This window comes from Lepisosteus oculatus, chromosome 2 (assembly GCF_040954835.1).
Source record: "Lepisosteus oculatus isolate fLepOcu1 chromosome 2, fLepOcu1.hap2, whole genome shotgun sequence".
Taxonomy (NCBI): domain Eukaryota; kingdom Metazoa; phylum Chordata; class Actinopteri; order Semionotiformes; family Lepisosteidae; genus Lepisosteus; species Lepisosteus oculatus.
This window is the reverse complement of record NC_090697.1, coordinates 47,492,491-47,505,352: the sequence shown is the minus strand read 5'-3', so window position 1 is coordinate 47,505,352 and position 12,862 is coordinate 47,492,491. Positions and strand designations below refer to the sequence as shown.

Genomic DNA, 12,862 nt, shown 5'->3' with positions numbered 1-12,862 from the left:
TTAAAGAAAATAAAAAAGAGTAATATACAAGTCAACATCTCTTAAAAATCCAAATGACTTTCATTGCACTTTCAAGGCTTTCATCCAGTATGCAAACGGGTACTTTATATTCTAGGTGACAAACCCATCAACAAATTACCCACTATAAAACATAAAGTATGAATATAAAAATAACTTCTCCCCTCTAAGTATTGCTTAATTGATTTATGAAACACTCAAAGAGTACGCTCCTGTTAGCTAAATACGGTAAAGAAATAAAGAATCGTTTATTTTTAATTACCCATGTCATATATTCACTTTTACTAATAGATCACTATTAAAGTATATCCTTAATTACAGCAGGTCATCATAAATTCTTCAATTACATTTGAAATAATTATCTCACAGCATCAAATTCAATATTTAACCCATTAACTGTTAGATAGCGGGTAGATAAAAGGATTTAAAGTTGGAACATCCACAACATCTCCCCTTATAAAAGTATCTAAATCTCCACCTTTCTAGAGATGTGGAATTTCTCATTGTCCACTAAGCAAAAGGAGATAACAAATTAATTGGTTAGCTTCAATAATATGGGCAGCTACTCCATCAGTCATATTATGGTAACGTATAACCATGACAGATGGACAAGAGATTAAATAGACGAGGCTTTGTTAAACCTGAAAGATAATCCTCACACAAATAATCTTTACCTGTACAGTACATGAGTGTGTATGAATGTATAGAGAAAATTACGTTCTGTTTTGCTTTACAATGAGCACAAACTTTATTTGTATTACTCTATTTGTAATAACCACATGGTAGAGTTGGTAAGGGATTGTTCAAGTGAAGTCTGAAATTTATCTCTGAAATTATGGCTAAGGCTACTAAGGGGAAAGCCAAGAACAAATGTGTCAATTCTGATCAGACTGTAAAATATGCCAGTGTTTAGATGATATCTTTTTTATTCCTTCTAAGTGATTGCACTCTAGATTCAGTGCTAAACATGACACAATTTCATTTCTTTATAGGTTTCGGTAATGAAAATTGGGGTTTTGAAGCAGTCTGATGTGCTACTGTACTGTATGCAAGTTTTCATGCCCTGATGTACAACTTTCTTCAACCATTTTAAGTTGCAACTTGCTTGCATGTTTTCCATGTGGCCATGTACAGTAGGTTTTGTCTTGGCGCTCTGCTTTCCTTCCACAGCCTCAGCCATTTCCATTACTGTCCCCTGTATTAAGAGTAAAGGACTGGAATCCACCCATCCTGTGACCTACTGTATTACTGAGCTAAACTGATATTGATAATGGGAGGATAAGCACCCTTTTGTGGTAATTTTGTGGTAATAATCACCCTTTTGTAAAGCACCTTGGGGCAACCTTGTTGTGAAAGGCGCTATATAAAAATAAATTGAATTGAATTGAATAGTGCAGGTACGTATACGTTTGAGGGTAAGGAGCCACAAAACTGCATGATTTATAAATACAGTCTTTATAAATTACAATTGTACACTGAGATGAGTAATTTTAAGACCTTTCAAAACAGCTGATAGTCTAACTGAGCACAAAGATGCGATTTAGTGATGCTACTTACGGTTGCACCTTTTCTGTACGAATCTCAGCTTGCAAGCCGTCCGATAGGTTGAGAGTCTGATGACATCATAATTCTGGGCCCCTGGGTAAAAACATGCCAAGATGCCACTTTTGAAAACAATACCAATTTTGTGCTAAATACTGTAGGCCTTATTCCACAAATCTACCCTTTAGGACAGCTCTCTTAGAATTCAAAACAGGGTTTTCTTCCAACACAAATATTTTGTCAAAAATGACCTTATTATAACTGTAAAGTTTAAAAAAACATTTTTGTAGTAATTGACAAATGTACTGTACTAGATCCATTATCTCCACAAAGTACACTGCACATAGTGGACAGCATTCGTTTGACCTAAGTGGCTTCTGCTGCAATGTCAGTGGTATGAGAAAATGTTCTCATGGTCCCATTTCCTTGTCTACAGAATTTCCACACTCAATTTTCACAATGTTGATAGCCAGTTTCAAAATGTACTCTGTACACCTTCAACTTCTTAAAGAATATTTCTAGAGAAAAACATTACCTAAATTAAACAGTCATATGTTTTCTTACAAATTAAAAAGTACATTATACAGATTTTTTTTCCCCCACAGAAGCCTTTTCTAAGCAAATCTTCCAGAATTCTAATGCAGGATTAACCACATTGCAGAAACAATCTTTGTGGTCTTGTAGATCTAAGACCTCCACTGTACAAAGTCAGAAGAAAAAACTGTGCCTAATATTTTAAAGGAACTAAATTTTGTATCAATACATATCAGAGGAGTAGTTCATCTTTGCTCTTGAACATCTTTGCTCTTACCCCAAGTCTCACATGAGATTCCTCAAGGCCAATCCATTCTCACCTTGAACTTTTCTATCAGTTGAAAATAAGCCTTACATCCTTCCAATACTTTAAATTAGAATTGTATTTCAACCCAATTAAAATTGGAAGGACAGATATACAAAAAGTAACATTTTATTTCATTATAATTTTGCAATGACAGTGAGGCTTGCGTCAGAGATTGTCACTATCAGTAAAGTTCCTTGCTGCTGTTTTCCACACAAAAGCCTGTGTGTTTTCAGAGGTGCTGTCTCCAGAGACGTACTCCTTGCTTTGACGGATCTGACATGAAACACTGACTAAAATACTGGAATGACTCCTCAGAAGAACAAAAGCCCTTAGTGACAACAGCACTTTTTCCGTTATCTGTATGGTCACTCCCCTTACCCATGGTTTGCACTCTAAATGTTCTGCACAATATGTACCATTGATGCAAACACAGAAGCTAACATTGTGATTCACACTGTGCTACACTGTGCAACTCAGGTTATTGAAATATGTTTCTCTTCCACTGGCCTTGAAGGAGTTTTTTCACTCTTTTCCAAGCTTTTTGTCCTATCAAACTGAAATTTACTCTTATCAAGTGTCAAGTTCCTTTCAGTACTTACTCATCTCCATGAAAAGTTGCCTCTTTTCGGCCATGGTTTTGCCTCTTTTTCCACCCTCTTCAATCATTCTGGGGAAAGAAAATATTGTTAACTGAATGCATGGCTCCACTGGGTTTAACAATCCTTTTTTTTCTCATTTCATAATTGGTACAGTTGCCGGTTTTGTATTCTGTTTGCACATGAAAGGTTGGAATTACAGATTTGCCCACCATTAAGCACAGCCAAAGCAAGCACAACTGAAGCCGATCCCAGAATCCCCGTGCAGCTCATTACCAGGCTGCTAGGAAGCTTCACAGCCAAGCTGTGCTCACGTACAAGAGGGGTTGAAAGTAGGAAAAAACATCCACTGAGATTAACCAGTTCATTCATTCATTGATTTATCTGAATGTGCATGATTTGAGGTGAAAGCCAGTGGCAAAGTTCCTGTTAGTGAATATAATAATAATAATAATAATAATAATAATAATAATAATAATAATATAATTATTTATATTGTTCTCTGGCTCTGCAGATTATGAAAGGTGCTGTGAAATGCCAGGTACAGCACATCATACAGGAAATAGGTCTTTGTAGTGCAAGAATGAATAACAATAGTTTACAGTGTGCGGGAATCAATTGTCCAGTATACAAAACTGACTAAGTGACTGAGTCTCCTACCAGGTTGGCTTTACACAACTTTTCTCTTTGACTTTTTCAGTTTGAACCGTTTCATGGGTTCTCAGTTTATTGCTTGCTGTGTCAGTTGTCTTTGGGTTGGACAAGGACTGTGCCAATATAATATTTTGAGCTGTATACCGAGGATATTCTGTGGTAGAAAAAAATGAAACCATGTGAAAAGCTGACCTTTCCTTCTCTCTTATGTCTCACAGGCTCCAAAGAGGAGTTAAAAAGAATGCTATCCAGTATATCAGATTTAATTTCACCCGGTCCTTCAATTTAAACATCTCCCTCCCCACTTTTGAGGCAGCAGAATCCATCAAAGTGATAAAAATGTCTTGAAATAGCATAACCCATTAGTAAAACACGACAAGTTAAGCCATCAGATTTAGTCAATGTGACCTGCTGTATGGTACACTATGTCATCAAACTACATCAAGTAAGCAGTTTAAACAGTTGGTAAGCAACAGGAAGTTGTACAGAAAGTATCATTCCCATTGAATTTATCATTTGCGACAATAAATGGTAAATATTTCATTATCAGAAACCTTTGATATAACCTTTTATCTTTGATAAAAAGATCTCTTAAAAATCAAGTTAGTTTGCATACTTATAATAACAATGGCAGAACACCAGATTGTCACTAGTTTTTAAACTACAGTACTGTATATGGAACTAAGATCACAAGTGCTCAAACAACTTAATCACAGAGTATTTGAAAGTTAAGCTCTCTGATCATATGGATTTCATTATGTATAATCACAAGTAAGCAGTCAAAACCTGTTTCTGATTTCTTCATCTACAGTATCAACAATGCCTTTCACCACTGTTAAACAGAAAAAGTTTTCTTTTTAGTATATTTTAGGTTTTAATGTAGGTTTTAATAAATTAAGTGTATGCTGATTTAGAAAATGTACAGTAGGAGTATTATACAGTCCTCATATACACGGATGCTTCATTTTTCATTATAATACTAATACATAATGTTACAATTAAAATTACTTTCCAATTTATATTAGTTGGGATGCAGTTAGAATTTTTTTTGTGTGTTTTGACTTGATATCTAATCATCTGTAAAGAGAATTTTGAGAAAGAACCTTGCAAGTCACATTGCATATGGTTACAGAATACATCACATTTCCAATACACTTGCATAAGAGACCAACACCTGGGTAGCTCAATTCTTCTCATTGTATTAAGTTGTCAGATCTGTGACGTTATTTGGTGATGACTGATGCTAAACCTTTAACTGTCCTCATTGAAACAGAAGTTAGAACAAAAGACTGCTGAGCTCTTCAATGGACAGTTCATTGAGCAGAGGATGAATAAGCAAGGAATTCTTATTCTCCCTTTACAAGATAATGGCACCCTGTCATGAACACATTTGTCTCAACAAAATGGTTGAGCCACACATCTACTAGACTCGTTTCACAAGAAGGTATTTGGAGTAACAATACTGGTAACATGGAGGACCAAGGAAAGATCCACAAGCTCAAGATAAATGTATTTTAAACCTATAGGGGGACAAATATTATTCTGATTAAAGATTGAAGCACTACTGGAGCCAGGGTTGCATCAACAAATGGGACACAGGTCTCAAAATGTTATTTCCACAATGATATTCCACTCAAATGGACATTTTATTGGAAAATTCTAACTTTCTAAAGAGATGAAATACTGTATATAAGTATATGGGCTCAATTATATGAGATAACATATGGGCCAACTAAGTGATTACTTGTTATAATATTCAAATAATATTTTTTTAAAAAAAGACATTTTTTTAAAATAAACTGCTTAGGTAGTAGAAAAAATATAAAATACAAAATTCAATTCCCAAAAACTTAAATACTGCAAAGTTTGCAGATGGGAAGGAGGCTGATACAAAGCAGGACCTTTTGAAAATGGAAAACAGCCAGGGACATTTAGCATTTTCAATCATTGTCGTCACATATTTACTCCCTAACTGTAAGTTTATCTGTTTTAAGTCTTTTGAGAACTACTCTTGATAGCTGCTGAAGTCTTTAAAAAGGTTGACAACAACAAGGCATAGCTTCCTTTAAATTGAGGATAAGAAATGAAGGTCTTGTATTCTCAAGATGAATGTACTTGAATGATTTGTAAATACATAACTATTTTTAATCATAATTCCTCTCTGGAAGAATAGTTGCTTTCTGGGATTTTTATTAAACTATTTTTAATTACATAAAAATGTTATTTATTTTTAAAAATATTTTCTGCTACACTTTTGATTTTTTTTCAAAAACTAGTTGTTCCTAAAAACTGTATGTATCTCACATCTGATGTACGTGTGCTTTACTAACACCAACATGAGACACAGAACTAGATTTCAACAGTACACACCACCCTTTGTCAAGATCCAGGAGGCTGTCAGCCATATTTACATAAGAACTACAGCCGTGTGATGCTGAGTCACTATTGTAGAAGTACCTGATAATTGCAGTCATTTTGTGTGCCTCCCATGACTGCTGACTCTGGTAGCAGCCACAGTAAACAAGTGGCTTCATGGATTTGACAACCCGGCTCAGTTAGATGTGATGAACCAGCTCTGGCCCCTGAAGGACTCAGTGAACCCATCTGCCTTTTTGTGTGCATCTCCTCAGGACATGGATATGCACAGCCAGAGTGAAAGAGAAAATAATGAAAAAAGAGACATACAGCCTACAGTTTCTACACCGTATTTCATGATAACATCTCACTGCAATGTTTTAAACAACAGTGAGGTTCTCAACACCTTAAATTTACATACAGAAAGGAGAATAAGTATATACACGGATCATGTATGCTGAATGTTAATTTCATTACAATATTGCACTGTATATCTTTAACACCATAACCTTCTGACAGCAATAAATTTGGCACTACAGTATGTGCCTCATTGCTTTTGCAGTTTATACTGGTAACCCTTTAACACATTCAAGAAATCAAGCCAAGATCTATATTAATGAGATAAAATAACAAGGTGGTATGTTTAGGCATTAGTTAGAAAATATGTATATGGCCTAACACGTAGCTTTTAGTGGTAAAATGATGGCAAAATCTCCCATATACAGTGGAATTTAAGCAATATAATCCAAAATGATACAATCAATCATACAACACCAAATAAAAAAAATATTTACTAAATGCAACGAACATTTAGTCATAAATAAGTTGGCTACAATCATTTAAGCAGCAGTACTAAAATATCTTCATTGATTTAAACTGCATAACTCTTAATTTATAGCTTCTTTCAAAAGCAAAGACTACAGCTGCTATCATAAGACAGCCAATGTTGACTTTAAGACAAATAAATGTTATGAAACAACAATGTAGAAGTTTTAAGGGCTTCAGAAAGAGCAGGTTCAAATTTCAGAACTGACTTTCTAATTTGTGTAGCTCATTACCATACCAAAACAGGCTAGGTGGATCAAATGGCCTCTTCTCATCTGTAACCATTCTTACGTTCAACTTGAATAAAATTTAAGCTAAACAAAATGAAACACTTCGAAATTTTTAAGTTTTTTTTGTTTGCAAAACCTTTGCATTGCATGCATTATACACATTACATGCGATTGCAATTCAGTATATGTACTGTATGAAGGTGTGGCATTTCCCCTCACTGTCAGCGGCATTGTAGAATTAGCCACTTCAAAACACACAGGTTTGTTTTCATCTGTATCAAGCTGTATAAAATAATATCATAATATAACATTATAAGTGTGACAAGGCCATTCAACCCATCTAGCTTGTCTGGCTGCTAGCAGCTAATTGATCTTTAAAACAGTTTCTTCAAAGAAACCAGAGTCCCATAACGTTTTGTGCAAAAAAGGAGTCTCCTGTTTTCAATGAAGTCAAAGTTAGACGTGACGGACAGCTGTTTTACCCCTTTTTAGGATCAGTGTGGCATAGCTAATTATTGTGCATCTCAGTCTTAGCACACAAAATAAGTATGCAAGGTATTGAATGACATTAAAGGTGTAGGTGACATTAAAGCTAAGGATTTGTTTACAAAAAAGATCTGCTGAACTATGCACTAAAGATAGTGAAAGGAAATGCTAACAGAGCTACTGTACATAAGCAACCAAGCATTCTCTTTATGATACTGAAGATCTCTACCATTTAGAATTACTATAATTCCAAACACATTAGCCGTTTAGTGTAAATGTTGCTAAATTTTTATGAGTAATAGCCTCTTAAGTGGTTTTGACTCATAAACATTTATGACCAGCAACCTGCTGCTTCATCTGGCATTCGTTCTAATTGCAATCTGGTCCTGTGTCTTACTGTCAAAAAAAGTTATAACCTTTCTTTCTACGTGACCCAACAATAAATGACTATTTCACCCCAGGATTCCACTCAAGCACTGAGTCACTGACCCAGCATGAAAAACCTTCCAAATCTCTGCAAATAAACCGCTCACACCAATTCAGGGGTTACTAAAAGCAATGAAACATGGAGTTTAGATTATTTATAGTATTCAATCTTTTAATCCTAATATTCAGTTTAAGGAAATTCTTGATTTAAAAAAAAAAAACATATTACTTTAAATGTTTTAATGATATTAGCGGTAGCTGAAGGCTTACAGAAGTTAAATAATTAATGAATGACCTCCATAATTTTTACTGGTCTTCTCTTTTAGTTCAACTTATTGTTGCACAGCTTTCTTCTGCCATAACCAGGAAACACAATTTATTCCAATGTTGCTATTCACATCCACTTTACCTTGTCAGCATGCTACCTCTACTTTACCTTTTTTACTGTGGTCCCCAAAGCATGTGCCCCTACAAAAAATGCACATTGAAATAAAAAAATACACACTGTATCTTTGTTTTATCTTTTCTCACTAATCCCATTTTCCTATGGATTGTATATACTGCACTTGTTTTATGAAAACTTTGATATACAACGAGATGTATGTTTGAATCGTTTCCTCAGTGAAAGCATTCAAACATATTATGTTCACAGATATTTTATTTATTTTAATTTTTGTACAGTATTTTGTCTCTATATTAATGTATTACAGTATCTTTATCTCTCCTATTAAAAATCTAGTACAATTGAAAAACTACATACTTTGAATATCATATAGTATTTGCTATTAAATTGTAACCCTTTGTTCAGACTGAAGAAATCTGAACTAAGAGAAACCCTTTTGTCATTATAATATTTAAACATTCTCTGAATAATTTCTATTCCATTACTGTACATACATACTGTTTGTACTCCACAAAACCAAGCTGCCTTTTTACACCAATATAATGTTCTTTAAGCATGCTCTAAAATAATCTTTAACGGCTCATAAAACTGATATTTATTAGCCTTTCATGTTATGTTGGGAAATTATCTTTAATCTGTATTTCCTTTGTCAAATCCAGAAATACATGCATGCCTGCATACCAAACTGTCTTTTCCCTATTATTTGTTTAACACATTACACCTTTTTACAAGTATTAATGTTAGCTTTTGTTTTAAAAACTGACATATTAAAAATAGCAAATTAGATCTGTAGGTATACAGTATACCAGGTGGATACTGTTGCATTCACTCACAGCTTTTTGATGCACAGTGGTATGTACATTGCATTAATCAATTAGTTGCACCAATAAATACAGCTCATTCAGTTCCTAAATGTATAATTAATCATAGATTCCATGACAGTAGAGATCAGAATGCCTATAGCCTATAGTATAGATATGCTTGGAGAAAGATAAATAAACTATACTGTAGGCTCCAAATGTCTAAAGAAAAGGCCCTTATGTTACATAATAAATACTATGAGTGACTATACTAACCATTCACAACTTAATATTCTGTGACACACAAAAGCCTCTGGACCACACAATTTTGTATATGAGCTTCATAACTGGGTCCAAACTAAGCTGTTTACTTGCACTTTAATGGAAATACTGGCATGAGGAAAATAAAACACTGGCACATGTTCTTTTATACATAACTTTCTGTATAAGCCCATCAGTCTGCATGAAAAGGGTATCCAACCCCATTATGAGAAAACACAACATAAGGAATTTGAAGCCTTCACTTGGTTCACTTCACTTCAGAATGCTATAGCATAATACTCAGTTTGCCTGCCTTCAAAATTGAAAGTGTCTTAGTTTTACCATCCATTTTCTAACCGCTTCATTTGATTCAGGGTCGTGGGGGAGCCAGAGCCTATCCCAGCAAGCAATGGGTACAAGGCAGGATACACCTAGGACGGGACACTATTCCGTCTCAAGGCACTCATAGACACAATCAGAGACACAGACACGCATACGATTGTACGCCTAATGCTACTTCTCCCCTAAACACTTCCTACGTTATTCAAATTCTTACATTCCACTCAGATTTTTAAAGTTCCATACTTTAAGTCATCCATACTTTAAGTAAAAGTGAAATTTTTAATTAATTTAAAAGTGACTGGGATATTGTTGACACATGGGCATTATTAATTCTCAGAGTATCATCTGAACTGATACTTTGAACACCACAAGTCACTGTAGGCCTCACTGCAGCATTCATATTCAATTTCTACTCAGTTTAGAGTGATAGCCTGATCCAGGCAGACTCAGGGTATATTCCACAATGGAATGATCAACTTTGCCACACTCAAAGAGATACAGTATTAATTGTTTCTGAAATGTTTTTTACCTTCCCTCTAATCTGTGCCTTTACACAACTATCTTGGTGCCAAATGGTGTTTGAAAGCTCCTTGGTCTGCATGGTTCAATCTTTGATTGAAATTCAGAATCTGACTGAGGGAGTTTACAAAAAGGTCACTTAATTAGTTGCATGGCTCATTATGTCAATTGTGTACACCTGATTTAGATTAGGCTTGTGACATCTAAGGGTTTAAACACTTATAAAATTACTATTATTATTATAATCCAAACATCTACTGTAGATTGATAGATTCATTAATGGTAATAACATGACTTTAATCCTGACCATACTCAATTTGGATTAAAGGATTATCCCTATAGTTAGATAAATGTAATATTTTTAATAACCGGTCATAACATCTTTACTAATATGTTCACACATTGAAATACATTTTAATTGAACTTTCAATAAACAAAGACAATACTGTAAACAAAAAGTACAGTATACAATCATAAAGACCGCAAAAGAGGAAATATTTAGAAGTTCAAATCCCAAAACAGGAAGATAACTAGAGCCAAAGAAGAGGCTCTACCACTTAAAATACTGAAACATTATTTATGAGCTTTGTAAAACTCTATACATCTAGTTCTAGGCTCGAGATTTATTTCAAGGATCTACAGAATGAGTTCTCAGAATGTGAAATGTCAAATGCCTGCGAATAACAATACAGCAATATCTGAACATGCAGAAAATAGCAGGACATGAACAAACAAACCTTTTACACATGAAAATGACAAAACATATGCAAGAATGCATGTAGACAATACTGATGCCCCAAGGAGTGTAAAAATAAGTTTCAGTCCAATGCATCACAAAATAGAACTGGTACAGTAACAAGCTGTGATGAAGACTTGAAAGCAACAGAAATCTGTAATGAAAACTCCATCATATGGTACCAATCAAGCTAGCAATTCAGTCAATGTATGGACCAACTTTGCTCTTTAGACAGGAATGCTTTTGTATGTTCTAAGAAATTTTGCCCTTAAGTACACATCTACAGTATAGCACTGATATCACTGCTGTTACATCCTTCAGTAAAGAACTTTACCATGATTTTTCCAGTCCATCTGTACAACCATGTACAACCATGAGCCCATCTATGACAGGCCAGTGAAATAACTCAGACAAACCACAAAAATGCCTCATTGAACTTTAAATTAAGTTAATCTGACTTTTCATGCAACACCCTTTCACAGAGCACAACCTGGATTACACTTTTGTAGCAGGCAAATCCCACTGTTTAAGTGACCATTAAAGAGATATTCAATTGATAACTGTTTCACAAACTATTCTTTTTTTCATCCTGTACGAATGATCCTTCTACCATGATTACATACACTGCTGATAAAACCTAATAGCTGTTTATTCCCAAATGACTACGATGGCAACAGGCTGATACTCCATACTAAGGAGAGATGCAAGACTTAGAGTTCATTTTCAAGGACATGCAACTCTGTACTGAGCATGATCACAATAAGGCCTCTGAATTGTGCGTGTGTCAACAATACGCAGTGCTATGCCTCAAGCTGTGCCAACTGCTCCATCTCTCATTTGCATGGTATAATCCATGGACACATTCCAGGGCAGAAGATCCACAAGACATAAAAATGATATGCAGTATGATCTAAGAAAAGGTAATATACTGGTGCTCGAGTTCATTATAGTATTTTACTCATGAAAATGAGGTGTTTATATAGTTATATAATTTCCATTGTCTAGACAAATTGGGGAAGCAGTTAGAAAGGCAAACAAAATGATAGGAGGAGATTATGAAAGGTCCACATATAAGTATTAAAATCTTCAAAGACATTGATTCTTCTAAATGAAAACTGAAATACAAATCAGAGGACACAAGTGGAAACTACGTGTCAGAGCATTTTAAAACTGAGAATAGGAGGTGCATCTTTACCCAAAGGGATGCAGGAGTATGGAACAAGCTACCCACCCATTTGATTGGAGCTGAAACTTTGAAATATCCAACTGGTTCAACATAACAGTTTCCTTCAGAAAGTACAGAGAAACACAAACCAAAGAGAACAGGAGATAACTACAGCACATGGAGGTGCATTCAAAATTGAGAACAGTAAGCACACATCCCTAAAGAGTTATGGGAGTATGGATCAAGCTAACGAGTCATATTCTCAGAGTTGATACCCTGGCTTCTTTGAAGAAACTGTTGGATGAGATCCTTGAAGCAATTAACTACTATCACTATTTTTGTAATGAACATTTATACTATGTAATAGTACTGTATATGTAATATACTACAACATATATTGTCTTTCTAATAGGGACAGGATAGTAGTACAGAACAACAAAAACACATAAGAAAGGTTTCAAATAAGATGCTATTAGACTCATCTCGCTGCAAGATGCTAGTTATTTATCAGTTCATGGATCTCATCAATACATTTCTGGATGGTTCACAAGGAATGGAAAAAATCACATAAACCCATATGAAGTTACTCTTTAGACTGTGTTAGAAATGTTAAAGCTAAATTGTCTCAAAAAGTACTACAGAAAAGACCTGCAGGACTAATAT

The 12,862-nt window shown here is 34.7% G+C and overlaps 1 protein-coding gene across 12 annotated transcripts in view; it reads right to left on the bottom strand.

The window, feature by feature from the left end:
- dtnba (dystrobrevin, beta a) overlaps positions 1-12,862 on the bottom strand; it is a 176,986-nt gene that overhangs the window by 128,743 nt on the left and 35,381 nt on the right. For 4 of the 12 annotated variants that reach the window (XM_015348247.2, XM_015348262.2, XM_015348305.2 and 1 more), the window contains exons 1-3: positions 6,109-6,254; positions 3,001-3,068; positions 1,576-1,656 (exon numbers count right to left, since the gene is read on the bottom strand). In XM_015348247.2, coding sequence (XP_015203733.1) covers positions 1,576-1,656; positions 3,001-3,068; positions 6,109-6,185 — 226 coding nt within the window. In that variant the 5' untranslated portion in view covers positions 6,186-6,254. Of the gene's footprint in view, positions 1-1,575; positions 1,657-3,000; positions 3,069-3,657; positions 3,678-6,108; positions 6,259-12,862 lie in introns of those variants that run through there. The other 8 variants (XM_015348275.2, XM_015348281.2, XM_015348288.2 and 5 more) reach the window with 5 other exon arrangements.